Below are 27,248 nucleotides of genomic sequence, written 5' to 3' on the forward strand. Positions count from 1 at the left end.
CATTGACACGTTTCATAATAAAAGCCCAAACATTTACTTTCAGACGTAGATTTTCCAGGAGCGGTCGTAAAATCATAAGAATTTTAGAATAAACCCGCTGGATGTTATGAGGAGTAAGTATTTATGCAGCCATGCTGTACTAAGTGATCGTGGAATCTTGAACAATTCATAGACTTCTTGCGTTTATAAAACATTGATGACTATTTGACTGAAGACACCAGGACCTAGTGCTGTGTGATTCATAACTCGAGTCGCGAATCGGAATTATCCACTGAACCGACACCTTTGAGTCCTAACTACACCATGGCCCTGTTTCAGAAAGCGGGTTTACTGAAAACTTCACCCTGACATAATAACAGCCATTGAAGCCCGAATTCTGAGCAGAGCGGGAGAGAGTGATTAGATCGCGTTTCCTGATGAATTTCTGTATTTCTAGACAATCTACAATTTATCTGAACAACATCCTCAGGCCTCGTGTTGCTGATGTGACACATCGCGGACACGCTCTCAGTTTCATACGGATTATTTGCGTTGCATTTAGATTTTTTTTCTATATAATATTTTTGACGCCGAACGCGTGTCCAAGGCTGCAGTCAGTCGGGCAGACAGGAACATCACAGTTACACTAAAACCACTCATTTGTGGTGCTTCCAGTCCAAAGCCCCACAAAATGAATCAATGAGGAATTCCGCACCCATATATTTTTATTATATATTAACCAGTAATAAGCAATTAGCAAAACGTCCCCAATAAAGGCGTGGTTCTGCAGGTGGTGACCACAGACCACTCAGTGCTTTCTGGCTGATGTTTGGGTCACTTTTGAACACCGCCGGTGATATCATGAGACGCAGTCTACAACCCACACAAGTGACTCAGGTTGTGCAGCTCATCCAGGATGGCACATCAATGTGAGCTGCAGCAAGCTAGTGTCATTAGGTACCGAGATGAGATCCTCAGATCCCTCTTGAGAGTTTAGACACTGGGTTCCTTCTAATGCAAGTCAACGCTGGACCTCATGTGGCTGTCTGTTAGAATGAGTGTCAGCAGTTCCTGCAAGAAGGCATTGATGCTGTGGACTGGACTGCCCAGTCCCCAGATCCGAATCCAGTTAAACACTTCAGGGACATCATGTCTCGCTCAACCCACCAACGCCACATTGCACCAGACTACAGTACTGAGCCTCAATTTGACTTGTTCTTAAGACAAGATCAGCCTGCAGCGTGTTTTTCCCGCTTTACTGTGACAAGTCCAGATCTCCATAGGTTGATCACTTGTCAGTTGAATGATTGTGGTGAGCACACCATAAAGAAAAGTATTTAAGAATATTTACTCCTCAGGATAAAAAGGAAAAACAAAGACATCCTATATCTTCTTGAACAGCGTATATTCTGTGCACAGCAAGACTAAATAAATGTGCGTTTATTTTAAAAAAAAAACTTCCACAGTCCCACATACCCCAAGAAGCACGACACAGAGGGTGTAAACTTATAAGTTTATTTTAAAGGTCCATGCATGGCCTTCAGGTCAAAAACGAAACAAATTACCATTACACAAAAAAAAAAAAAAAAAAACTTGTGCCTTATCTAGTAAAAATAAATTATGGAGGAATGTAAAAAAAGAACGTGCAAGTTCTGCTGCACTATAGATCACTGGGATTGTATGATTTTATCCTGATACACAAGTAATGAGTGTGGGGGGGGTATGGTGGGTAGGAATCCTGCTGTAGAAAAGAAGCAACGGTAATAAAATAATAAACAGTACAAAGATCTCCTTCAAAAGTCGCCACCTCACGTTCACTGAGGGAAACCAGGGGGCATGGGGTAGGGCACCATGGGCTGGGGGGGCTGCTGGGGGGGCTGGGTGGGGTTGAAGGGGAACTGCGGGTGGCTCATGCCGTTCTGGGCGGCATGGCTGCCGCCGAAGGCCTGAGCCTGAAAGTTCTGGTTCTGGAAGGGAGCTACCTGGTTGCCGGCGCTGTAGGCGCTGGCTTGTCCACCGTTCCCATAGCCATTCCCGTAGCTACCGGCACCGGAGCTGTTCCCGGCGCCGCCCCCAAAGCCGCCGTTCTGGGCCTTTGGGCCGCTGCCATAGCCCCTGTCGTGATCCCTATCTCTGTAGCTACCGAAATCCCTCCTCCCCCCGGAATACCTATCACGGCGGTCATCCTTATAACCACCTCGGGAGCGACCTGCAGGAGGAGAGAAACACCAAACATGCCGTAAACGGTCAGCAACGAGCCACACTAGCCACATTTTGCAGTGAGCGGCGACTTTACCTCCTCTGTCTTCCGCCATCTGGATGAGCTTGGGATTGATGGCCTGGTTGGCCTCACGGAGGACAGAGATCAGGTCGCCGGCCTGTTTCATGTTGTTCGGCGTAAAGAAGGTGTACGCCGTGCCCGTTTTTTGACTGCGGGCCGTCCTGCCGATGCGATGGATATAGTCCTCGGACGAGTTTGGGTAGTCATAATTGATGACAAATTTCACATCCTCCACATCTGTAAAGTGTTGCAGTGTGGCAAAAAGGCGGGGGGCACGAGATTTTGCACACCACAACAGCCAGACCAGAAACACGAGTTAGCAACATGACCTTCTCGAAAGGAAGTGGAACAACTGGAGCTGCAAAGAACGGGCGTTAACAGGCAAACACACGGGAAAGATCTGAGCTTCTCTTTATTAAACGTCCGTGGGAGCACTACTGTGGGAACAGAGACACGATGCACACTCCATTTTCTTACCGCCGCCCCCACACTAAACTCCTCCACCCTCCCTTCGTCTCTATTGCTTAGTTTTGTACCCCGTCCTTTCGGAGATTGGATTCTACCCTGAAGGGTTAAAAACTGGTCAGAGCCTTACCACAAGGAGTATGCATTCACTAGTCCTTTCCCAACGCAGCCAACTTCCCCACAAACGGTCAAGTGACCTCCGGGTGCTTCTACGCAGTCGGGCCGTAATGCGCGCTGTCGCCTCCTCGTGTGCAGATACGAGGACCGCTCAGCAGGATATGGGTTCTGAAGGCCCCACGTCAGCACACTCATCAGAAGCTTGCTAAATCATGGCCACGCTGCTCGTCTTGCCCAAAACAGTCAGAACGCATTTTTTTTTTTTTTTTTTTAAAGAATAAACCAAAACAAACGGATGGAGGAAAAAAAAAATATATAATAATAATAACACTAAAAGAAACATTGACTAGGTGCCGCCCCCACACGACCTCACGAAGACCGTACGCTACCGCGAGCACGCCGATCGAGTCTCGTCTAGACAAGAGCTCCCCAGAAGCAGAGTGTTCACTTGAGAAAATGTCTCTCGCTGGCAGGTCTCGACATGACTTAAAAAACACAGGCGAGGGAGGAACTTGGGCTTGTCAAATCATTTTTGGTTTGATTTGTTTCATTAAAATAAACAAAACAAAAAACCCTCGCTCCTTTGTCTAGAGGTTCCAGAGCCCGTTACACATGTGCCAGTTTGTCGCAAACATGAGTGATTTTTTTATATATATTAAAAAAAAAAAAAAAAAACTTAATTTTTTTAAAACTCCAAACTGCTCTCTCCATCTATACACCAGCTCTTTGTATAAAAAAAAAAAAAAAAAAAAACGTGGGAAGGAGAAAAAAAAAATAAAAAAATCTGAAAGTCTTACGTTAGCAAAAAACACCCGTGCTCCAAAAGCTTCACGCATAATTTTTGCCAAAACAATGTGCTGGTCAATGCATGCATGGCAAAATAAATAAAAAAAAAAAATATTTTTAAAAAGCAAAAAAATTTTTTTATAATAATTCAACCAAGGGCTGGATGAAGAATAGAAAAAAAAAAGTGGAAAAAACAAACAGAAAAACCCCCCATACATTAAACCATGGACAGAGAACAGGTAAAAATTATCGAGTTTATCAGAGCAAGGCATTAGCCACACTGCCTTTAGAACGTTACGTTACTGGCACACAGCAGCTCGAGCTTGGACTTTTTCACCTCTCTAAGCGACTGGGTGGCAGCCAGTCGCTCACTTCCAATAGTTCTCCTTCCCCCTCTGCAGACCTGGGACTTGTCATGCCTAGGCCCTGCCACAAAGACTCCACCTTTAGGTGAGAAAAACTCAGAAATGCACAGAAACGTTAAAGAAAGCAAATGCACTTTCTTTAAAAGTGAAACATTGTTGTCGTGTGGTTGCTGTAAGAAAGAGGTCCCTGCGAGGCCTGTGCCTGTAGAAATACTGACCTAGACCTCGGGAGGCGACGTCAGTGGCAATGAGGATGCACGCCTTTCCGAATTTGAATTCTGTAAATAAATTACAACTTCATTTTAGGGACAATGGGACTTTTCTACAGGTCAGTTACAAAATACAGAGGAAACTTACAGAACAAACACAAAATGTTCGTATATTATTGATTGATACTTTTATCAGTCCACACCCGTGGTGGCCTAGCGGGTCAGGAAACGGAACCATAATTGGAGGGTTGTCACTAAAGTAAAGCACCGTCCCCACACGCTGTTCCCCAGCCGCCTGTCATGGCTGCCCACTGCTCACTCAGGGGATGCATTAAAACGCAGTGCACTGGGTGAACTGGGTGTTGTGCTGCGTTACGGCATGTGACAACTATTCGCTTTCATCCCTGGAAATATGGTCTTGATACAGGCACTAGGAAGAGCGTACCGTTCAGGACCCAATCCCGCTCCTGCTGGCTCTTGTCTCCATGAATACCCATGGCTGGCCAACTGCAACAGGAAATTTACAAATCAGCCAAAAGTCCAGGCTGAACCAATCATCGGCCACTAACAATCCGCCTTTTCCTCTCACCCGTCTCTCCTCATGCGCCTGGTCAGCTCATCACACCGCCTCTTGGTTTCTACAAAAATGATGGTCTTGTTCTCCTTCTCGCTCATGATCTCTTCCAACAGCCGAAGCAGCCTGAGGAACAAGGAGGCGTTAACAAAACCTTGCTGAAGCGGTAATGTGACTAACCTACAAACCAGCGTTTCCCTGCTTCAAACCATTCACGTGCAAAAGTCTTGTATGAAAGATAATATCAATCATGGATCGTCCGGATTTGAGACTGCTGTATGTAACACAGTTGAACTCACTTGTCGTCCTTCTCCCCGTCATTGCACACGTCCACGATCTGCAGGATGTTGTGGTTGGCGCTGAGCTGCAGCGCCCCCACGTTGATCTGCACGTACTCCTTCAGGAAGTCCTCCGCCAGCTGGCGCACCTCTTTCGGCCAGGTGGCGCTCCACATCAGGGTCTGTCTGTCAGGCTACAGAGATCGGCTGACATTAGAGGGGTTTCTGTCCTAACAGAAGGGGTCAGGGACGGGCTTCATGACACGTACTCTGATCTGGTCCACGATCTTGCGGATCTGAGGCTCGAAGCCCATGTCCAGCATGCGGTCGGCCTCGTCCAGCACCAGGTAGGTGCAGCGCCGCAGGTTGGTCTTTCCAACCTCCAGGAAGTCAATGAGACGCCCAGGGGTGGCGATGCAGATTTCAACACCTTTACAAAAAAAAAAAAAAAAAAAAAAAAAAACGACCAGGAGTCATGAATTTCAGAGTAGAAACGTTGGATAGGGAACATAGTCTTAAAAACATATTATGGAGGAGGCACCTCTTTCAAGATCACGTATCTGTGGCCCTTTGGGAGCTCCTCCGTAAATGCAGGTGGACTTGAGACGAGACGCTCGACCGTACTCAGCAGCCACCTGCTGGACCTGCTGGGCTAACTCTCGAGTTGGGGCCAGCACCAAACACTGAAAAAGAACGTTGAAATTTAACTAAAGAAACTTCCTGACAGTGACACAGATTGGGCTGTATGCCTCCAACAATCCCATCAATTTGAGGTCTTTTTCGGGTTGTCTGAATCCCACAACTTACAATCGGTCCATCGCCGTGCTCCAAGAATGGCTGGTGGTTGATGTGAACAATGGCAGGCAGCAGGTACTGGGGGGAGAAGACATGAAGTCGTGAGGAAGGGCCGCTCGAGGACGTTCGTACGCAGAAAGTAGCGCACACGACCCCCTCCACCATGTACTCACAGCCAGCGTTTTCCCCGACCCCGTCTGGGCGATGCCCACCATGTCCAGGCCGCTCAGAGCCAGGGGCCAGCCCTGTGCCTGAATGGGGGTGGGTTCGGTCCAGGTTTGCTTGGAAATCACGTCCATGACGTAATCTGAGCGAGAAGAGAGGAACATGGCGTCACACCCCACAGGGACGCGTCATCGTAAGTAAGCTTCAAACAAGTCAGCACTCACTAGGGAACGTGGCTTCGTGAAACTTCACTATGGGCTTGGGACAGTCCCGTCCCTTCACGGTCACCTCCTTGCTCCTCCTGTACTGCTCCACTTCTTGCTGCAAGAGGAGCACAAGCAACCAGTTTAAAATTCCGACTACTGCTGTAGGTCAGTCTTCGGTGTGTGACATCCTGCCCAAACTGCCGTGGTTTAGTCCAAGTAGGGCTGAATAATTCTAAGTAAATATCTAATTGTGATTTGATGTGTTATTTTTTTTATTTTTTTTTGCAAAGTCGGTTCAGTTTTCACTATGCTGTGCGTATTAAAAACCGTACACTGATAATTTTGCACTATAGGCAGAATACACGATTTATAAAATCCCACTTTTGCCAAACAATTTGCTTTGCTCAGCACCTCAATTGCACCTTGGTGGATCGGTATTTGAACCGGCAACCTTCTGATTACGGGGCCGCTTCCTTAACCGCTAGGCCACCACTGCCCCACCACTTCAGCCCCAAGTCCAAGTGTCGGTTATTGACCAAAACCAGGTGGATTCCGTGCACGTTTCCTCAATTAAAATGGGACACCGGAGGGTGCGGTGGGTTATTGAGTTTTTTTACCACTGATCTCCTTGTGATGTCAGCGTGCTCCTTGTAAAAGTTCTTCTCAAACTTGGGGAGCTCGTCCAGGTTCCAGTGCTTTTTGCGCAGTCTCTCGCCCGGGTTGCCGAACTTCCCTGAAGGTGGGCCACCTCGACTTCCACCAAACCGGTGTGAGCCACCGTAGCTGAAATCAGATACCAGCCGAAAACATGTTAGGAGCAAAGGAGACAAAGATTCTCTCAGTACATGCTTACTAAGATTACCACATGATGCACAGCAGTACTTCTCTTTACAGGCAGCATTTTTATTGGTTATGAAGGGATGAGTCGATATGAAGAGATTTAAAAATTGTCCAAATCAGCACCGTACCGAAATGGAGAGCACACACACAACAGTGTAAATACCAGGAATTTCAGCAGGAATGCGCCCCTAGTGTCTTCTGGGCCGCACCTACCCCAAAACACAGCATGCCCTACGCCTTGACTTCCCGGTGTAAAGTTTCTCCCCTTGCACACGCTACATTAAATCCCCATACATCACACACACACATCCCGAACCCCAACAGAACATATTTACCCGTAACATGGTTAACTATTTGCAGTCCCCGGGCACGCCCGTCCCGTCGGCGCGTATCTCACCCGCAAGGCATGCTGGTCCCAACTCATGGCCGGCCTCCGCACGACATAATGTAAGTGAAAAACAGTATGCGAGAAGAGTAGTACGGCATGCACTTCTGTGCATGCGAACTGGACACCGACACCAGGCTGGAACCGGACGAGCTGAGCGGTAAATTCATAGTATTCAGGGAAAAAAAGTAGACGAGAAGTACTCGAATGACCTACTACTTCCAGCCGAATTCTGTATTAGGCATTCGATGGACACTTCACGATCCCATAAGGCAGCGGGAGAGGCGGCATCATATTCAAAACATGGCGGGAAACGGCTCTTTTCAAGTGTAAGTACCTTGTAAGTACGTTGTTCATTGTGCTTAAATTACACTTGCAAGAAAATGCCCCCTAAAAAAATAACATCAACACAGCGGATGTAGTACGTCCGAATTCCATTCATACTAAGCCTTGTTAGCGCAGTAGGTAGCGCGTCAGTCTCATACTCTGAAGGTCGTGAGTTCGATCCTTACACCGGGCAACAACACAATGTTTTAGTGGGGCAGTGGTGGCCTAGCGGTTAAGGAAGCGGCCCCGTAATCAGAAGGTTGCCGGTTCGAATCCCGATCCGCCAAGGTACCACTGAGGTTCCACTGAGCAAAGCACCGTCCCCCCACACTGCTCCCCGGGTGCCGGTCATGGCTGCCCACTGCTCACTCAGGGTGATGGGTTAAATGCAGAGGACAAATTTCACTGTGTGCACCGTGTGCTGTGCTGCTGTGTATCACATGTGACAATCACTTCACTTTAACTTTTTACTATATAGAACCTACTGTTTTAACGGTAGCGCAGTACACACAGGGTCAAATGTAGTACCTCCTCAAGTAGTATGCGATTTCGGACACAGCATTAATTTATGTGCCATGCATTTGTGTGTCCAAATTTGACAAATCAGATGGGCCCTTACTATCTTTACCCACCTCCCAAGTAGGTGATATAATGCTATTGGCTATGTTAATATTAATTTTTATTTATGTGGATGTTGACAATATGTTAGTGTTTCCACTACATAATTTATTTAAAGCCTGTGCACTTTGTTTAATAGTATTTTCTTATTTCATTTTTGTTTAATAATATTTTTTTATATAATGTTAAAAAAATGTTTAAAAAGATGCTCTTGTTTTAAGACTCTCTTGATGACTCTTGTATGGTTACATGTAAATAAAAAGTAATCTTTGAAAGCAATATTGTGTTGGCAGTTCTATGGTAACAGCAAACCAGAAATCAGAATATTTTAAGTCATTCATAATGTTTTTGAAGTCCTTGAACTTCCTTGACATTTAATTAAAATAAATAGCTAATAATAATAATTTTAAAAGCATTTCTCTAGGGAAATGTTATATTGCAAGAAAAACATTTATCGCAATATTCAACAACAATATTGCATATCTTCCCAATATCGTGCAGCCCTACTGAGGTAATATCTGGTATTAACATGCATGTTTGTTGGTTATCACACACCACTCCGGTGTGAGAAGCGGCGCACACAAGAATTTCACTCATATGCACTGTACCGTGTTTTGGTGTTACAGGACGTGACTATAAAAGTGGAATAAAATATAAAAGAGTGTGGATATCTAAACTGGTACACGCCACGCGTTTGGTGAAAAATATGGCTGATATATCTGATACAGGACAGGCTGTGATTCCAAGTGTAAAGCCCGCCAGTACTGAAGCCGGCGAAGGAGAAGATTCCTGGCCAAAGGGGGCGTCATAAATGCCGTAAATGTAAAGAGGACACATGGCCGGGGCAGTTCGTTAGATCAACAGCCTCAATTGGGTTCGGGTCACGTCCAACACATTTTTATATAACTGCTCAGATCTCAGTCTAGACGCTGGGTCGGAATCCGCTGAGCACAGACTCTCTGCAAGATTCCATTTTTACTTCCTGGCCTCCTATCGCACTGCTGGGACCAGGCAATGGAAGTGGAACCCACATTCCCACTAGTGGGAGCCTAGTGGGTAACACACTCGCCTATAAACCAGAAGCCCCAGGTTCAAATCCCACTTACTACCATTGTGTCTCTGAGCAAGACACTTAACCCGGAGTTGCTCCAGGGGTTCTGCTCCAGGAGTTGCTCAAGAGATTCGGATAAATGCCGTAAATGTACAGATGAAGTTAGTGTTAATCCATTTCCAGGAAATGTATGGAAAGTCTTCATTTCCAGGACCTCATTTTATCCAGACCTTACTTCTTAGTATGTACACCATATTTGCAGACTTTACTTAGTTCGGCTCGTATATTAAAAGTTTCGGAAACCGGAATCTCGATACATGGCGCCTGCGTCACGTGGCGCCGACGTCAACGACATCAGACGGACGTCGTCTGGCCCCCAGAACCGCCCGAAGTGGGCCAGAGGACCGGCCAGGCCGCGCCGGCGCCACGCTCGTCTTCTCGCCTGCTGCCATTTTGGCTCCGGCCGCCAGAGGAACAAAGGCGCTGCGCGGCGGCCGGCATTTTGAATCCGCGTCCGTTCTCCACACGGCCTGAGTCCGTGTGGAGAACGGACAGAAAAACTGGCTTTGTTTTCTTATAAGTTTACTTCTAACGCCCACTGTCCGCCCGCATCGGCGGCAAACCAAGCGCGACTGGTAATTTATTTTATATTATAACACCACCGGCTGGTTTTACGAGCTTTTCATTCCAAGAGGCTGGGAACGACTCACCCCCTGTCTCGACCACGGTCTCTGTCGGAGTATCCAGGCATGGTTTCAGTAAAGAAAATAAATAAAGGATAATAAAGGACTACAATGCTCGGCGGCTGTGCAAACCACTCCGGTGCCGAACGCGATCGTATTCGGTCTCAAAAATGGCGACAGATAAAGCCGGCTGGATGAAGTCGGGGGGGGGCAAGTTCCAAACCGAATAACCAAGAACGCCTAGAACATATCAAGGCGCCGCGGACCGGACCTAGCTCCTGACCTTATATGGAAAACACGTTCATTGATTAGTTTGCAAAAGTTTTATTTGGACAAATATAAGTATAGCAACATTTTCAGAGCATATACTGACCTTTTAAATTCACAACTGGTGACCTCCTCATCCATTATAGAACCTGATACGAATGCAATGTATCCACAAAATTAATTTATGCTTTCGTGTAAAAAAGTAATGCTTGAGAATGGAACATACAAATCCATATTTTTCTTCCTTTTTCTTCCAGCTAGCTTAATCTAAAACTGTTTAAACTTTCTTAAAGTAAGGTGCATAGACTGAAAGATATGTGATATTTTATTATTGCTGTAGTCCCGTGTGACCCCTTTTTTATGTATGCATATAATAAAAGAAATCTATTAAAATTCGTGCTGTTTTTATTGTATAAGTGCTCATTGATACAGTATTGATTTTTTAAATTATTGTATATTTGTACTATTTTGTACTAGTGCTGATGGAAAAAAAAACATTTTGTTCTCACTTGCCTCTCCGTTCCTGGAAAGATCTATTTTCTTACTCCACGCCAAATGCGTAACAAGACAGGCGGGTGCAGGCAGGCCCAATGACGTCATTATAGAATGGCTTCAGTGCGCATACGCCGGGAACATATCGGCTCGCGATAAGAGAAACTCAACATCACGCTTTAAACGTGATACTCTGTGAACTATACTTTCATTAATAATAGTAACTATTAGATGCATTGTGGTGCACGTTACTTTTAATACTACAATCACGACTTGTTGTAGTATGTAGTCGCGGCTTTACATTTCCACTCTCAACAGTTCCGCGTCAGCGGTAGGAAAATGTGACGAGGCCGCGCTGAGCAGCACGACACCGGAAGCGGCGTCTCGGCCAATCAGCGCATTCACATTTTTTAAATATCCAAGCAGAGCAGTCACCACAAACCGCCTCCGCCCGCTTCCCCCTTGATGTGTCCGCGTTTCTACTTTTCCCAGCGGTCGTATCGGCATCGGCGCGCCGCCGGCTTATGACGGAAGAGACGTGCTGTTAGCTGAGCGGCTAGCCTAGCGCCGGAGCTCATTCATGGGCACCGCGGAGAGAGCAGGTACTCTACGGTCACCTTTACTCGCGCTTAAAGTCTTCTATGAACGTCACCCCTCATTTCGACAGTTTTCTTCCTTTTTTTTACCGGGACCCTGCGAAGCGCTGGCTCGGCTTTAAATCCCCCTCAACCGGCGAGTAAAGTCGGCGTAAAAGTTACGACGCGAACTTCCTTACTCCGGCGCCCGCTGCGATACGGAGCAGGCGTAGCGCCGCAGTTCTTCTTCTTTGTGTCTTTCTAGCGAATTCAGCGGCGTCGAGTGACGCGATGACGTAACTTTGGGACCCGCTCCCGTTCGCGCCGGTTAAATGGTCGCGTAGCCGTAGTTACGGCGTCATCCGCCGCGCTAATCGCCCAAACCGACGGCGACACGCCGCTTTCAGAAATCGGTCCGCCTGCGCGACGTCGTTTCGGAAATATCGACAGCGGTTTACTCGAGACCATGCTGTACAATGAAAGAGGTATTTTGACGCTTTCTCTCGGTTTGCCGAGCGCACACGTGACCCTTCTGCTGCTGTTCTGCTGTGTTCTCCTGCAGGTTGGGAGGACGTGGCCAACGACCTCCTGCGAACCTGCCATATAAACGTGCGGCTGGAGAGCTTGTCCGAGTGCGACGCCGGCGTGTTCGTTGCTCTCTATGAAGCCATCCTGGGAGAAAAAGTTCCAGGTGAGGGGGGGGGGAACAAATGTGCCCGTGCAGGGAAGGCCGAGAGGGGTTTGGGTTCTGGATCTGGACGTCTTTCCTCTGTCTGCAGACTACATCGCTGAAGCCAGGAGTCAGGAGGACGACATCCACAACGTCCAGTCCGTGGTGGACTCGCTCGCCCTGGACTACCTGCAGATCAGCCTGTCGCACATCACCGGTGAGGGATTCCTCTCCGTGTCCCTCGGCCCCTGAAGCCACAGAGTGGACCACCGCTGTAGAGCTGGGTTCGTGTGTTCCGTTTCTGAGCGTAAATTCCCGAGGCGCCCCTCGGTGCTCCGGTAGCGTTCTGCAGGCGGAACACTGGCCCTTTTGTGATTAAGAATGTTTTGAGCGGAGGACTGGATTTGTGCCGGCCAAGTTGCTGTCGTTTCCGACGTGCTGCTCCGGTCTCATTGGACCCGGTTCTTTGTAGGCGAGAACATCGTCCGAGGAGACAAAGAGAGCATCCGGAATCTGCTGGAAATCTTTGAGGGGTTGCTGGAGTACCTGACGGAGCAGCAGAGCGAAGACGAGGAGCTGTCGGATGGAGGTGAAAGTGAGTAAAAAGTGAAGTGATTGTGAAACGCTGCAGCAGAGCACACGGTGACACAACGAAACGTGTCCTCTGCTTTTAACCGTCACCCTGAGTGAGCAGTTGGCAGCCATGACAGGCGCCCGGGGAGCAGTGTGTGGGGACGGTGCTTTACTCCATGGCGGATCGGGATTCGAACCGGCAACCTTCTGATTACGGGGGCCACCACTGATAAAACATGTTGGCCATTAGAATGAGGAGACTTTAATCTACTATTATTTTTTACAATACTGTGACACACACACACACACATATATATATATATCGGTAACGTGTTGTTCTGAGCACATTCTTTACGTTCACGTTCTAAAACGGTTTACGCGTTTTACGTTCTCATTCCAGACCGGCAGCACAGTGAGCGTGTCCTCGTGGCCGAGCCAGTGGAGAAGGACCCTGACGGAGCGTCGCGGGCCTCCAGTACGCGGTGAGTCTGCTGCCTTCCTGACACTCGTGGCATTGTGGGTCGTTTCAGACGCGAAGCAGCCTCAGCCAGAGAAGAAAGGTCTAGATGGCAGCTCCCCATATGCTCTTTGTTTTTTTTTTTTTGTTTTTTTCTTTTCTGCTTGATGGCAGAACTCGACGGTAGAATATGGGGCCGGTGTTCCGTACGTAGCACGCTGCTTTGAATATCCTGTTTATTCAGACGCTGTTTTGCAGGTTGTTCCGGATTTTAGCTCTTCGAACGCAGGATGAGAAACGTGGAACCGGCAACTTCCTCGTTCCTGCGAATGTTTTTTTTTTTTTTTTTTTTTTTTTTTCCCTCCTCTCTGGAATGTATGTTGCGTGGTCGCACGGGTTGACCTGTGCAATGATACATCACAGAACTGCGTAGCCTGTGATGCGCAGCAGAGAGCTTTTAATAGGATAACATGGCTCGTTGTACATAACCTGGTTTATGTTTGAGGTTATGAAGTGGTTTGTATTGAATTTTACAAATAATTTGCCTGAGGGAAATTCACTATGGATCATAAAAAAAAAAAAACTGCATCTGATCTTTTTATCATCGCATCAAAGGCCTCTGAATCATAATTGCACAATGACAATCACTTCACTTTCAATTGTAGGTCATCTTGTTTTATTTGCCTAAAATGTCCCATGTTGGCACTGTATGTAGCCTGGGTTGTCAACGTCACACACGTGCACGTTGTTGGTCCTTAACTTTGTAGCACCGTTCTTTCCTGGTAAAACTCAACTTGAACAATATACATCTCTCTCTCTTTTTTAAAAAAATGTATATATATAAATATAAAATCTTGTTAAATATATGCCTGTGCTGTCTGTCTATCTCTGTTGTCCTTCGGTGGCATGTTTTTAATTCTCAGTGCATGAGGTCATGAGAGCAAAGAATGCAGCAGGGCTGAAAGGTGTGTGTGTGTGTTCCGTGCAGGTCGCCCGGTCGGTCCGACAGATGTTCTCTGGCATCGTGGAATGATTCCGAGTCCACCGCTGACCTCATCCGCCTGGGAGACACGGCGCACGCGTTCCACACCACCACACAACAAGGTCCCTTTTTAAACATTTTATAACGAACATGTACAACGTTCTTTTAAAGAACGTCGTTCCGAACATTTTGTGTGTTGGCGTGATTTGTTATTCTGTTTGGATAATTGATATGATTATTGAGTTGAAGGTGTAAATGGCAGCTGCAGTTTTGTATGCTTTAAAAACATACAAAAACATCCGTTTTCAGGTGTTGTGGGCGTGGCTACGCTCTCCCACAAGCTTGTTCTGAGCCCACAGCCAGTTGGGAAGCTGTGAAGTGCCGAACCAGAAGAACAGTCGTTGTCTTGGTTCTCGCACTCACGTTTAAGCTTTTTCATATTGCAGATGTGGCAGAAGGAGACGCTTCTCCGGTTCTCACCCTAGGTGAAGAACCTACGCTAAACGGCACGACAGACGTGGCCCAGGAGCCCATCATCTCCGCCATGCCGCTCCAGCCCCCCTACCAGATGACCCCACAGCGGGTACTGGACCGAGCCGCTCACTCCGGATCCTCGAGTCCGCAGGTGCAGGAACCGCCCAGCACCATCCGAGACGTCCACACTGAGGTACAGTCTTCAGTCTGCCGTTCTGCTTCTGAAGGACATTTTGGTGACAAACTTTGTCGCTATTAGGAAAAAAAAAAAGAAGCAAATAATGAATCGGAATTAATTCTTGATATAATATTGAAAGTGTCATCCTTTCGGGTTTATTGCGGGTCCTCAGACACGCCCACCCTCACTTACGGAATTCTGGTAAAGTATTCATTTCCACAGCCCGACAAATGATGGTTTTTATACCAGAGGTGGGCTTGTAAACAAATGAATTCTTTCAGAGGTCACGCTTTCCGTTCTTCTGCCCGCTGGAGGCCAGGATAAAAATAGCGTAAAAAAGATCGCGAGCTTTACCCCAGTAGACCCCGCGCACAGAGGTGCATTCTTCAGCAGTAAACCGCAGCTGTTTATCCTCCCTCCTGCAGAACGGCAACGCCCGGCGCCACAATGGACTTCAGTCTCCCGCGGGGCCACCTTCCGCCGGTACGACTCGCTGCAGCTTCAGCTCATAGCAGTTAATTGCATTTCGTTCATTTTTGAAAGTCGTACGTCAGTCTGGCCCCAGAACCATGAGCTGCCTTCTCATTTTGGTGTGTGTGCTTTTTATTTTAAAATCCAGTTTCCAGTGAGAAGTCATCGTCCATGCAGGGAAACGACGAGATGGAGCAGAGCAGCGACCAGCCGTCTGTAAGATCCAACAAACTGCCCACCCGCCCCTCCTACTCACTCACTCGCTCGCTCACCCAATCTCAATCTTCATCCAGTCTTAAAAAACATCATGTTGAACTGTTTACCACTGTAACTCTTATTATACCGGTTATTTACCTACGTTGGACTGTAAAGACATCTTAATTTTCATGATCCGGCATCCTAAGCAACTTCATTTACATTTACATTTACGGCATTTGGCAGACGCCCTTATCCAGAGCGACTTACAACGTGCTTTCAAGTTACTTCATGCAGCCTAGAACTGTCATGTGACTTACAATTGTCTGATTGGTGATGCTGATATATTTCTCTCAATCACATATCAGTATTTACTGTAATCTACGTAGAACATAATCAGTTTTTGAGCTTTGCATCCTTATAATTTACAAAATAAATCATTATATTATTGATATTTATTTATTTATGGTTTTATTTTGTGTCTTAGCTTTTTGAATATTTGAACATTGTGTAGTCTGATAATGGCATTAATCCCTTCTTCCTTCACCCTGGTCTCCATGTGTGATCGGTAGACCAATCATGACATCGATCTCAATATAGGCAAGAAAACAGAATTCAGAGAAAAGATCAATTTAACAATCGTAATTGTTGGAAGGACAGGGACAGGATTGGGGTCCCTGGTTGTAGACTTTCAAGACTGAATTTCTGTACCTTGTTCCTGGCATAACTGTTTTATCGTAGTTAATCTTCTTAATTACTCTGGCACTGAGCTCATTAGTGAGGCTGGTGTAGCTGCACTAATTGCTGGTTAGTTGTTGATATTGTTTTTGCTGTTCTTAATGATCATATTTTGCTGTGTTCCTGGTAATCAGGGGTCCAGGCGGGTTCTGTTCCGCACCCGGCCAGACGTGCTCCTCCTGACCCGGCGCAACCAGCTGGAAGGTTCGAGTCAGGAGAATAGCCAATACCTTGAAGACCGCGTTCCGACTTCCAGCTCCGGCCACCGGAGATTCAACCAAGCAGAACCCAGAGACCGGAGGTGAGATGGCCCTTTCCTGCTGAGCCAAGCCCAGTCCCTGGTCCAGGAAAACTGCTTTGGGAGAGCTGGTCTAGTACTGAAGTACTAGATATTAGAAAGTACTAAAATTAGTCAACATTTAAATGAGATGGGTGATTTTGTCCATATAAAATTACTCCTGTCCTTTTGCTGTTATCTAGTGGTGCTTCCTTCTATAACACTGGATATATTTCCTCCCACCGTAACAGTGTTGTGGTGGAGGAGCTGGACGAGCCGCTTTCGAGGTGCAGTCAGAGGAACCGGAGGGCGGAGCAAGAGTTGCATGACATGTCAGAGAAACTGTCTCGCCGACTGGAAGAGTTGGACCTTGTAAGTGTGTGTGTATCCATCCATCAAACTATAGTATACCGTTATACTATACTCAGTGTGTTGCAGGACAATTCTGTACGATGCCTTCATGATGGGTGTAGGTGAAAAAGAATGCTAATGCTGTCTGCAGAAAAATCCTTTGGTTTCTCCATCCATTATAAATGTTTGACTACTAAATAGTCAGTGAAGAAAACCAAATAAGATTGTCTGTCTGCTATTTGAGTCTTGGCAATTAGCTTTTATTATGCTCGGCTGCATGGTCTGACCTCCTTGTCTGAGCTCAGATGCTGAAGCGGGTTTTGGACGACTCTGGCCAGACCAGCCAGCTGAAGGAGGAGGATAAAAGGTCCCACCACAGTGACAGTGTCATGGAGTGCCGACGCCCCAAGCAGCAGAAAGGTGTGACGTTGGGGTTAATCTCCAGAATGTGTGATTTTCATTTGCGGTGATTTTCCATGTTCAAGGTAAACAGCAGGGATGTAACGATGAACTGTGAATTGGCAAAATATCTATATGGATGTGAGAATTATAAGGTGAGAGAAATGCCAAAAATGGGGCGCAGGGGAAATGTACTTTTCATTATTTATTTTTTATTTATTTATTTATTTATTTTTTATTATAAAATGCTATTTTAGCTGCAGTTTTGATAAAAGGGAAAAATAAATACGATTTTGCTGTTTATATGGCTCATTGTAATTAACAAAATAATAAAATGTGTCCGATCACATTATGCTGCTACAAACTGTGTGACTGCTTGACCTGTTTGATTCTCAGCTCTTTACGTGAGTGTGGTCTTTACGTTTATCAACGTGCCAAGTTTTAATGTCTCTCTCCAGATTCACCAGCTGCCTCCACTCCTCCACGCACACAGTCGCTGTCCTCCTCCCCTCCGCCCCCCAGACTCTCACAGCCTACCCAGAGGGAGGAAGCCCATAGACCCCACAGGACCCTCACCCAGAGATGGGAACCTCATACGCTCCCCGCCCAGCGCAAGAGAGATCAGGTGTGTTCAGCTTCGGCCTCATTATCTCCGCTGATTAATTTACATTTTATGATATTAGTGTTTTTTTTTATTGAGGCACTTTATAAATAATGGCCTGTCTGGACAATTCTGATGAGATGTTAAAATCAGAACACTGTTCTGCAGAGAGACACTGTTCTACTGTTCTAATACAGGCCCTGCAGCAGGAACGGAGCCGCTCATCTGATTCGTCTTCTCTTTTACTTCAGGTGGTGCAGAAGGCCTACGAGGAGGAGCTTAAGAGGATTGAGGATGAGGAGCGAGCAGAGATGGCGAAGGAGCGACTCCAAGTGCAGGGCCAGGTGAGGAGGCAGGGCAGCTGTTGGAGAACATAAGGGGGCTATAGAACGTCTGCAGGACCAACAGAATCACCTGACTACTCGTTCAAGCAGCAGCGCCACCTACTGATTTTTTTTTTTTCTTAACTGACCCTGAATACTGATAAGCTCCCAAAACGCAAGTAATTAGTTTTCTTTTGTTCAGTTATGAATAGTGTTTCTGTTTATCCCACGCATTTTAAAGTTATGCTAAACAGTGAGCATTGTGGTGATGTTGTTAAGTCAGTACACCGTTTCAGATCAAGCCATAGTCCTTTTCTAAGATCACATGTCCCAGTGGGGAAGTTGACCAGCACATCTGACTCTGCTTCCACTGAAGGAGTCTTTGTTCCCTTCGCCTTCAGGAACACGAGTACAGGGAGGTTTTGTCGCGAGAGCCGCCTCCCAGATCAAATCCGGCCCGGGTATGCGGCACCAGACCAGCTCCCCGCATCAAGCGCCCCACCCACAGCCGCAAGCAGACGCAGCCTCGCAAAGCTGCACCCCGTAAGACTCAGAACCTTCTAGATTCTGGCAGGTTTTAACAGCAACAGCTATAGGGTATAGGGGGTTTGTTTAATTTCATTTTACTATTTTGAGTGTTTTCATTGCAACTAAAGAAAATGTTTTTTTTGTTTTTTCCCTTACAATGCCTTTTTATGAAAATAAGTGGAACATCTTTTTTTTTTTTTTTTTTGGCAAGTCACATCTTCATTAGGGGCTATAAAGTGCACGCTGGTATAAATATGGTGAGAAGTGGCACAAACATTTCTTAGTTTCTACATGGAGGTTGAAATCTCAACATTTCGCCATGAAATGGTTTCATTGTCACACTAACAGCCGGTGGTTTGATATTTGTGATTCCTTGTTATCTACCAACATTTCATTTTGATTGAACCTGAAGTGCATGTTTAGATAATTATTGGCCATGTATCATTTTGGAGAATGAAATGTCAGCTGAGGTTTTGTCAGATATCCTATAGTGATGCACATTGTAATGCCACTATGTGCCACCAGAGGCGCTGGTGCGTCGCAGTCCTCCGCCTGTTTAAATCTTCTGCTGCTTCTCTCTGCAGTGAAGGTGAAGGAGAACAACTTGTTGCCCGTCTTGCTGGAGGAGTTTCCCCCGCTGCCTCTTTCTTCCCACGGTCTGGGCTCCATGTGGAAGCAGCAGATGCAGCAGCTGGACCGCCTCAACGCCCCCGACAACCGGCGCGGCCGAATCAAGCTGGCCAGTGAGGTGAGTGATGCGGGTGGAACCGGCTTTTATTGTGCTTGCGTGGAGTGGTAGTTGTGGAACTTGTTTGTCTTCTCTCCGATGAAGGTGGAGGAGGCCCAGAGACGACATGACCTACTGGTAGACATCATCCGCAAAGAGCAGGAACACAACCGCCGTCTGGTGCGTTTTTTTTTTAAATATATATTTATTTATTTAAATTTATGTGGTTATAACATGCCTATTTTTCCCTATGTTTTATTTATTTATTTATTCTTAACCCCCCACTCACTCTTTAAGGCATAAAATGACTTGAATTTTAATGCTGTGTACAGTGTTCCCTCAAATGATTCTTCCTGCATTGTGTTTCTCCTGCTCACATATGTAAACATAATAAACACCAAGGTCACACAAAGATTAGTTTCATTTAAATTAATGCCATTAATGGCTGCATGCCGTGTTTGGGGAAAATTGCATAAATGCATTGAATAATTCTAAAATGTAATAATTACATAAATGTATCTGCATTCAAAAAGTCCAGTTTTTTTTTTAACCCTGCAGGGCATTCAAAGTGACCATCTTTTCCAAACCTGTCTCTGTAACAGTTTTGAACATTGTAGTCAAGCTCTAGTCTTAATAATTCATGTTTGGCTGAACTAGAGGGACTTCAGGGAGCGTGTGCAGCAGCAGAAATCATCTCAGAACCGCCTGCGGGAGCAGAGGCAGCAGGTTGCCCGCGCCCGCAAGTACCACAGCGACTACCACACGCAGCTGCGGGCCCGTCTCATGAAGGCTCGTACCCGGGAGGAGAGGGTGAGTCTCTCTAGAGCACGCCGTAATCATGCAGAACTGGGCTCTGAAATGACATGAAATGTGTCATACAGTATGTGACATCCAGCAGAAACTAGTTCATTTTAACTATTCTTAATGTATGAAATGTGAAGAACAATAAGATCTTCCATTCTTCACCTCAGTCTTCTCCAACTTTCACGAGTGAGACCTGCTCCACCTACAGTGGAATAATGTCAGTAACCGTTTGAATTTGAACTTTAAGCTCAGAAATGAGTATTTCCATATTCAAGTCAACAGGGGCCTTGAACTTTAATGCTCAGAATTACATATAAATGTATATCACAGTTTTTTGTTTATCCCTTATCCAGAGCGACTTACAATCAGTAGTTACAGGGACAGTCCCCCCCTGGAGACGCTCAGGGTTAAGTGTCTTGCTCAGGGACAAAATGGTAGTAAGTGGGATTTGAACCTGGGTCTTTTGGTTTGTAGGCGAGTGTGTTATCCACTAGGCTACTACCACCCTGCCACCCTATTTCCTTGCTGTGGGTTGACTGGTCTGTTCTCTTCTGTCTACTGCGCTCAGATCTTCAAGCAGATCTTTGAAGAGGGTCTCGAGCTGCAGAAGGCCCGTCTCCGGGAGCAGCGCGCCTACGCCAAGGAGCAGCGGCAGGAGCACCAGCGTCGCCATAGAGACCAGCTCCAGGCCATGGAGAACTACTACAGGGACCAGGTAATACCGGTACAACTGAGCACCCAGTTGTACATGATCATGTTTCCCGTCTGATCCCCCATCTTTTTCTCAAAATTCAGTTTTTGTTGCTGGCCGAGACGCTGGCACAGGAACGAGAGGAGATCCAAGTACGGAAGAAGGTGCAGGAAAAGGTAAGGGCACGCTACATAGCATCTATTTGGCTAAATGAATTAATCAAATAAGTGTTAAATGATTATATTAAAATAGGAAAAGCATGTCTGTTAGTATAAATTTGATTGCAATAATGTGCATATGGTTTTATAAATTGGTCTTGAATTCTTTTCTCTGTAATTTTTTACTGTAATAGTTGGAAAGAAGCAATTCACACATTTTGTCAATGGCTATTGTTCTTTGGCAATTTTCTATTCAAATCCATTTCATGGAAAAACAAGGACATGATCCTAAACTTTTGACATGACCGCTGGTGTATATTATAAATGGTTAAACTGTGGGGCATGTGGTCTGCACGTTGAAATAACTCCTGCGTTGTATTCAAGTTTTAAATTGTGCCAAATCTCCTGCAGGCGCTGCTGAAGCTGAAGCGGGACCTGCGGAGCAGGATGGAGCGGGAGATTGGTGAGCTGCAGCGAATCATCGTCCAGAACGACGAGGATGACTACTTCTGCACCCTGGAGGCAGAGCGGCTGCGCAGCCGCATGCACGCGGCCTCCTTCCACTACGGCACCAGCTGTCTGCCCTGAACTACAGATCTGGGATCAGTCCTGCCGACCATACCCAGTGGCACCAGTGGCCCTTTAGCCGATCTGGGATCTGCTTTGGTACCAAGGGGACCTCTCCTAACTTCTGCTGCTAATGTCACCTTCCTCACCTCCAACATGAATTGATGCACATGTGACTTTCTTTTTTCTTTTTTATATAGTTGCCTTATTTTCTACAATCAATGAGTCTTCCTTTTTTTATTTTGTAACGCTAATAATGTGTCTCTCTAGAAAATGTCTTATTTAAGGTTTCTCTTTGTTTTAACCCCATGCTGGATTCTTTATGATGTCTAAAAGACACTGCTGAAAGTAAATTATTTATTAGCGCTCAGGCTTCAAATTTTTTACCTTTCACACAAAAACAAAAAAAAAAAAAACACACAATTTTGTGAAATTAAAAACTTTATTAAGAAAAGGAGTTTTGAAAACACCAGCCACTTCACCAGCACTGAAGTAGACTTGTGATGTGTGGGGTTTTATATATTAAAATGGTTTCGCTGCTGATGGCAACTTTATTGCTTTTATTGATGCAAAAAGGAAACTATATATATCTAATGGCGTCTGCAGATGCATACAGTACGCACACAGAATAATAAATACACAAGTCCAACAGTACATCCAAAAAAAGGTGTTTCAGAGATTGAAGAGAGGAACATTAATAATAATTCCTGATATAGATCTGTGTGGCATTCAGAGAAGTTCACGTGGCGCTGCAGCCTCTTACGGATGAGTACATTTCCTCTATGATAACACGGTACATAAATGGAAGTTGCCAGCTACATACGTGCAAAGTTAGATTATTTTTTTATTGCATGTTATTAGATTTAAATGAAAATAGTCAATTGTGTTCTGCACCACTCGGAGAGATTTTCTTGCATGAGAAAAAAAAAAAAGATTCTGAACTATGATACAATGTTGCATCAAAATGATAACTTTACAGAAGCATGAAAGAACTACATTTCCCAGAGGCCCTCGGGATGGTTAAATAGAGGCACTGTATACAGACTGGGAATTTTTTTTGTTTCCATTAGCATGACTAATATGTCGCGGTTGATTTAGAATGCTGTTAAGCAAATGCTAACGAGTCGCGTACGAAACCAGCAGCAGGTCACGGATGTCAGCATCACTGAAAACGTGAGGGTTCCACATGGAGAAGAGGAACCTTCCCTGTTCATCACCAGACCGGCAAATCTTGGCATCACAGAGCCCTTGGGTTCAAAAAAAGTGACGTATTGTATATCTTACAAGACAAGACGGGCAGCTGGACGGAGGAAGCACTGAGTCACAAAAAGAAATATGAGAAGGATTTAAAACGCTGTCACCTGAGTTCATAAAGTGAGGTCAGAGGTCGACTGCTGAAGGATAGATGAGCCGTAAAGAAAATATAGATCAGCACAGCTAATCTGGAGTCTCCTGTCCTCCAAACATCCTAAAGTGCTCTAAAGAGTTCCACGGATGAATTCGCCCGAATGCCAAACACAAGCCCACCCGCCTGAAGCAGAGTGAGTAGAAATTAAAAGAAACATAAATAAAAAATACTCGTCAGATACACCAAATAAGCCGGTCTTTTGCAGAGAAAGTTCTCCGGAGGTGGGACTTCATGAAGCTCCCGGAAGTGTCCGGTGGCATGTGTTCGGCCTCAGTTAGGGCTGGGTGATAAATATGAATATTGATAAAGAACAAACCTGTTTACCTGCATGATGAATGGTTCTAATGTACACATTTTACGTGATTTCCATCATAAATCCGCATGACCAATCATTGACCTTTCACCCCTGATGATAGATATACGTTGAGCAGAGAAATTTCTTCATTTTTGATCATATAGAACAAAACGTCTGTATCCTTCTGAAGTTGGATCTCAGTGTTAGTTTCAGAGGTTAAAGGTCTATAAGTCCAATGGCTTCCTGTGTTCTTCACGCCACATTAATGACATTTCATGCACACTCACCCATTCCAGATGAGATCAACTTCACTTGCAGTTTGTAAGGTAAGTAGCAGCTGAGAACGGTTATGTTTTAAAGGTTAGGAAGGCGAGGAGGAGGAAGAACTCTAAACAAATCTAAGGTGAGAAGTTCCTCAGTTCTCCTCCTGCCATGCCAGGTCGTTTCTCCCAGATGTTCCCAGCAGCAGCGGCTTAGTCTATATGTGAGGGTCCTTTCTGCAGCCAATCACTCGACTGCGAAGCCACACGTCTCCTCGATGGCAGTCAGCAGCTTGTCATACAGCTTCTCATAATTCTCATACGGCGGAATGTCGATCCGGTTGAAGCTGGAGGAGGAGAATGCGATTACATAACTGGGATTGGTCATTGTTACAGAACCAAGAAGAAATTTTATATATTTTTTAAAAATCATAATGATATTGTATATTATAAGAATTTTATAAATTATATAGAAAATACTAATTTTATTACAAAATTATGTAACCCATAATGTTATTAATAATTACAGACACATTGTTATAGATTTGTGCAATAATTACTAATATGCATTACTAATAAGCATCATTGGTCATTGTAATATTGGGAAATTAAGCAAAATTAGGTTAGATAAAAGTTAACGTAAAAACCTATAATAATGATATACATCAATGTATTTATTGAGATTATTAAGCCTTTGACATTACAAAATTGTGCTGGGTAATTATTGGACTGTGTGGTACTCACCAGGTATGGGCTTTGGGCAGGTTGTTGCTGCTGGCATCGATCTGATGGATGGTGAACTGCCTGGGACCTGCAGCTCCTGAAAACAACACAATCAAATATTTACACACAGTTCCAAATACCACACATGCCTTTGTGGGGAGACCTAGCATAAAAATGTGTTACCACATTTAACAAGACTTTTAAAAAGGTTATTACATACATTAAAATTGAACATTTTATTAATGAGCATTTTTGCTAATGTGGAAAAGAAAGAGGTCCCCATGAAGCTCACTCAGAACTTTGGTCCCCATTGAGCCATAATTTATATCAGACTTTGAGCAATAAAATAAGTACAATAAGAGTGGTCACATAACAGTTACAACCTGGTAACACCAACTGTATCATATCTCCACCTACCCTGTAGGGCCTTGAAGCCTTGCAGTGGAACTCTGGAGGAGCCGGTGACAAACTGCAGCAATCGGGCGCGTCGCTCCTCGTCGAACGACTCCACAGTCTTCCAGAACCACTTCACCACGTTGCTGTCGGGGGTGCAGTGCTTCAGCCTCGTGTGGCTCTTCCAGTCCTCGATATCTATCTTTCCCAGGCCGCAAACAATCAGCTGAAGAGACATCACAGTTTTAATTCTCTACTGGGACTGTAAATACACCAATGAAACGTATCATCGTTCTGCAGTTACATGTGATGTGGCAACTGTGATTGGTCTGTTGTTATCTCACATTAAGAGGAATATTTATTTAAAAAAAAAATAGAAAAGCTTGGAAAGTCTATAGCTGTCTATAGTTTGGTCACTTGCTGAAGTCATCATGGAAATGTGCCCAGAAAATGTTACAGTGGTACGGTCCATGTAAATAAGTGGATGTAGGACAAGGTAAAAGAAGTACAGAACTTCCAATATCTTGAAAGAATTATAAGTGTAGTACTAATCCAAAAATTTTCTGGAAAGGTATTTGGCTTTTGAAGGTTTGAAGGTTATTGTGATCTTTGAAAGTGAAAGTGGTGTTTGTCATTGTGAATCACAGCAAGGACAACAAAATGTGTCCTCAGCTTTTAACAATCACCCTTAGTGGGCAGTGGGCACCCTGGGAGCAGTGTGTGGGGATGGTACTTTAATCAAGGGGACCTCAGTGGAACCTTGATGGGTCGAGATTTGAACCTGCAACCTTCTGATTACAGGTCCACTTCCTTACCCACTAGGCCACCACAATGCTGGACTGTGTTGACCAGGAAACAAACCCGGATGAACTACTTACCGCTATACCACCAACGCTGGACAACAGATTATTTTCAGGTGCACAACAGATTATGGGAATGTTTGTGAGGGTCAGGGTCCTGTACCTCCAGCTCCTTCTCATCAAACGACTTGAGCAGGTGATTGGGGATGACCTCGTTAAAGCCCTTCTGCAGGGCCAGGAACTGCGCCTCGATCCCATGCAGAAACCTCCAGTTCACATAGAGACTGCAGACAGAATGTCACACCACATTTACATGCTTTCATCTTTAATCACATCTGCAGTGGAACATGAGTGCAATTCCGCTTCAGTCCAGCAGGCGGAACATGGTCACACGTAAAGGTTGCACTCCAACTCACCGGACATACTCCTTCTTGGTCTCCTCAGTAACGGACACACTCTTGCCGTTGGGCTTCAGCTCGTACTGGATGATCTCGCCGTAGGCATTGTGCTCCACACAGAAGGTGTGGTCCAGTACCCCTGTGATGTCATTGTCCCTGTGACAGAGCAGAATGTTTTTTTGGTTTTTATTTACTGCCTGCAGACAAATGTCTGAACCTACTGACCCCTGACCTGCTGACAAGCACTGATGAATAAATGATGCCCGTAACTGCACTGAACTTGATCCATGAAGGCTACTCCAATCAAATGAGATCTTTGTGGGAACTGGATGCCTCGAGAGCATTCCTTACGCTGAGGTGAGTATTTAAGAGGCAACATTTTCTAAGAACATTCAGTTTATTAACTAAATTCAACAAAATGAATGCATGAACACTAATGCCGTTATTGCATTAACTAATGTTAATACATTTTTAACAGCACCATTTATTTTCCTTTTAAATAATTAAATGACTCTTGCAATGTAACGCAATTTGGTGATTAACTCAACACCCTCACATTTTACTGGAACATTCCAGGCCAGGCACATTTCCCAGCAGGTTAATATGAACAATATTGATGTTTTACATTCATTTATTGTATTAATTGTTCATTGGATTTCCTTCAGAACATCAAATCACAGCTTCATGAACAGACTACACTTCTGATGATTATTTCACATTCATGTTTGTGGAACCGCATCAGGTCAGGTACTCACAGAATCCAGACCAGGCTCTTGTGGAGGTCGGGGTCCACAGACTCCATGTCGTCTAGAGTTATGGACTTGCCCAGCAGCTGCTTGTAAAAGGGCAGCGTGAAGCCTCCGTCAATGTAGTGTCCGTGGAACACGGCCATGCCCATAATCCTCCCCACAAAGTGGAAATACGACAGATGCTCCTAAAACCCGGCAGGTGAGTCATCATCATAATCATCATCATCATCATGGCTACTTTACTGCAGGCTGTGAGAGTTTACCGGGTTAACTGCCGAGTCCGGGTTGATCTGAAGCGTGTAGATGTCGTCTCGGGAGTACTGGAACAGACCGTAGTATGGGTTCAGCATCTCATGAGACAGCAGGTACAACCACTCCCTGCCAGCAAAGAAGTGGGACAACAAAGAACTAAGATGTTAGACCAACGTGATTGAGAAACCACAATGACTAACACACCGATCAGCCACAAACCACTGACTGGTGAGATGTTCAAGTAGTTGATCATTTTAGGCTGTAGGTGTCAAACTCATGGCCTGTGGGCCTCATCCCGCAAGATTTATACAGCTGTATTATTATGGTTCGGCGATATGACGCGCTGAT

The 27,248-nt window shown here is 45.3% G+C and overlaps 3 protein-coding genes and 1 non-coding gene across 10 annotated transcripts in view; 2 read left to right on the forward strand and 2 right to left on the reverse strand.

The window, feature by feature from the left end:
• Nucleotides 1-1,480: 1,480 nt before the first annotated feature.
• On the reverse strand, nt 1,481-10,344 carry LOC114786226 (probable ATP-dependent RNA helicase DDX5). The gene is made up of 13 exons (XM_028973162.1): nt 10,152-10,344; nt 6,838-7,003; nt 6,239-6,335; nt 6,023-6,156; nt 5,862-5,927; nt 5,596-5,737; nt 5,324-5,484; nt 5,076-5,248; nt 4,792-4,902; nt 4,648-4,709; nt 4,212-4,271; nt 2,276-2,497; nt 1,481-2,188 (listed from the first exon to the last, which is right to left on the reverse strand). Exons 1-13 carry the CDS (start codon nt 10,190-10,192, stop codon nt 1,794-1,796), a joined length of 1,830 nt encoding a protein of 609 aa, XP_028828995.1. The 5' UTR covers nt 10,193-10,344; the 3' UTR covers nt 1,481-1,793.
• trnam-cau (transfer RNA methionine (anticodon CAU)) lies at nt 7,893-7,965 on the forward strand. Its single transcript has one exon. It is a non-coding gene; the product is annotated as a tRNA-Met (tRNA).
• A 694-nt stretch (nt 10,345-11,038) lies between the features above and the next one.
• LOC114785530 (centrosomal protein of 95 kDa-like) lies at nt 11,039-21,988 on the forward strand. Of its 3 annotated transcripts, none has more exons than XM_028971839.1 (21): nt 11,039-11,485; nt 12,021-12,149; nt 12,238-12,345; nt 12,601-12,723; nt 13,102-13,183; nt 14,147-14,262; nt 14,626-14,807; nt 15,218-15,275; nt 15,412-15,479; nt 16,331-16,497; nt 16,725-16,845; nt 17,130-17,244; nt 17,682-17,848; nt 18,076-18,168; nt 18,549-18,690; nt 19,260-19,423; nt 19,508-19,582; nt 20,060-20,212; nt 20,775-20,921; nt 21,002-21,073; nt 21,467-21,988. In XM_028971839.1, the coding sequence occupies exons 1-21, from the start codon at nt 11,464-11,466 to the stop codon at nt 21,641-21,643; spliced, it is 2,481 nt and encodes an 826-aa protein (XP_028827672.1). In that variant the 5' UTR covers nt 11,039-11,463; the 3' UTR covers nt 21,644-21,988. The 3 variants fall into 3 exon arrangements, with proteins under 3 accessions (XP_028827672.1, XP_028827670.1, XP_028827671.1); XM_028971837.1 differs by having other exon boundaries at nt 11,041-11,485; nt 14,587-14,807; XM_028971838.1 differs by lacking the exon at nt 11,039-11,485 and adding an exon at nt 11,626-11,943 and having other exon boundaries at nt 14,587-14,807.
• Nucleotides 21,989-22,050: 62 nt separating this feature from the next.
• The window catches only part of LOC114785532 (E3 ubiquitin-protein ligase SMURF2-like), a 44,829-nt gene continuing 39,631 nt past the window's right edge, over nt 22,051-27,248 (reverse strand). For all 5 annotated transcript variants that reach the window (XM_028971841.1, XM_028971840.1, XM_028971843.1 and 2 more), the window contains 7 exons: nt 26,912-27,026; nt 26,655-26,833; nt 25,918-26,055; nt 25,665-25,785; nt 24,726-24,927; nt 24,330-24,405; nt 22,051-23,932 (listed from right to left, as the gene is read on the reverse strand). In XM_028971841.1, the coding sequence (XP_028827674.1) occupies nt 23,833-23,932; nt 24,330-24,405; nt 24,726-24,927; nt 25,665-25,785; nt 25,918-26,055; nt 26,655-26,833; nt 26,912-27,026 (931 nt within the window). In that variant the 3' untranslated portion in view covers nt 22,051-23,832. The remainder of the gene's footprint in view (nt 23,933-24,329; nt 24,406-24,725; nt 24,928-25,664; nt 25,786-25,917; nt 26,056-26,654; nt 26,834-26,911; nt 27,027-27,248) is intronic.

Source organism: Denticeps clupeoides, chromosome 3, assembly GCF_900700375.1.
Source record: "Denticeps clupeoides chromosome 3, fDenClu1.1, whole genome shotgun sequence".
NCBI classification, from domain to species: Eukaryota; Metazoa; Chordata; class Actinopteri; order Clupeiformes; family Denticipitidae; genus Denticeps; species Denticeps clupeoides.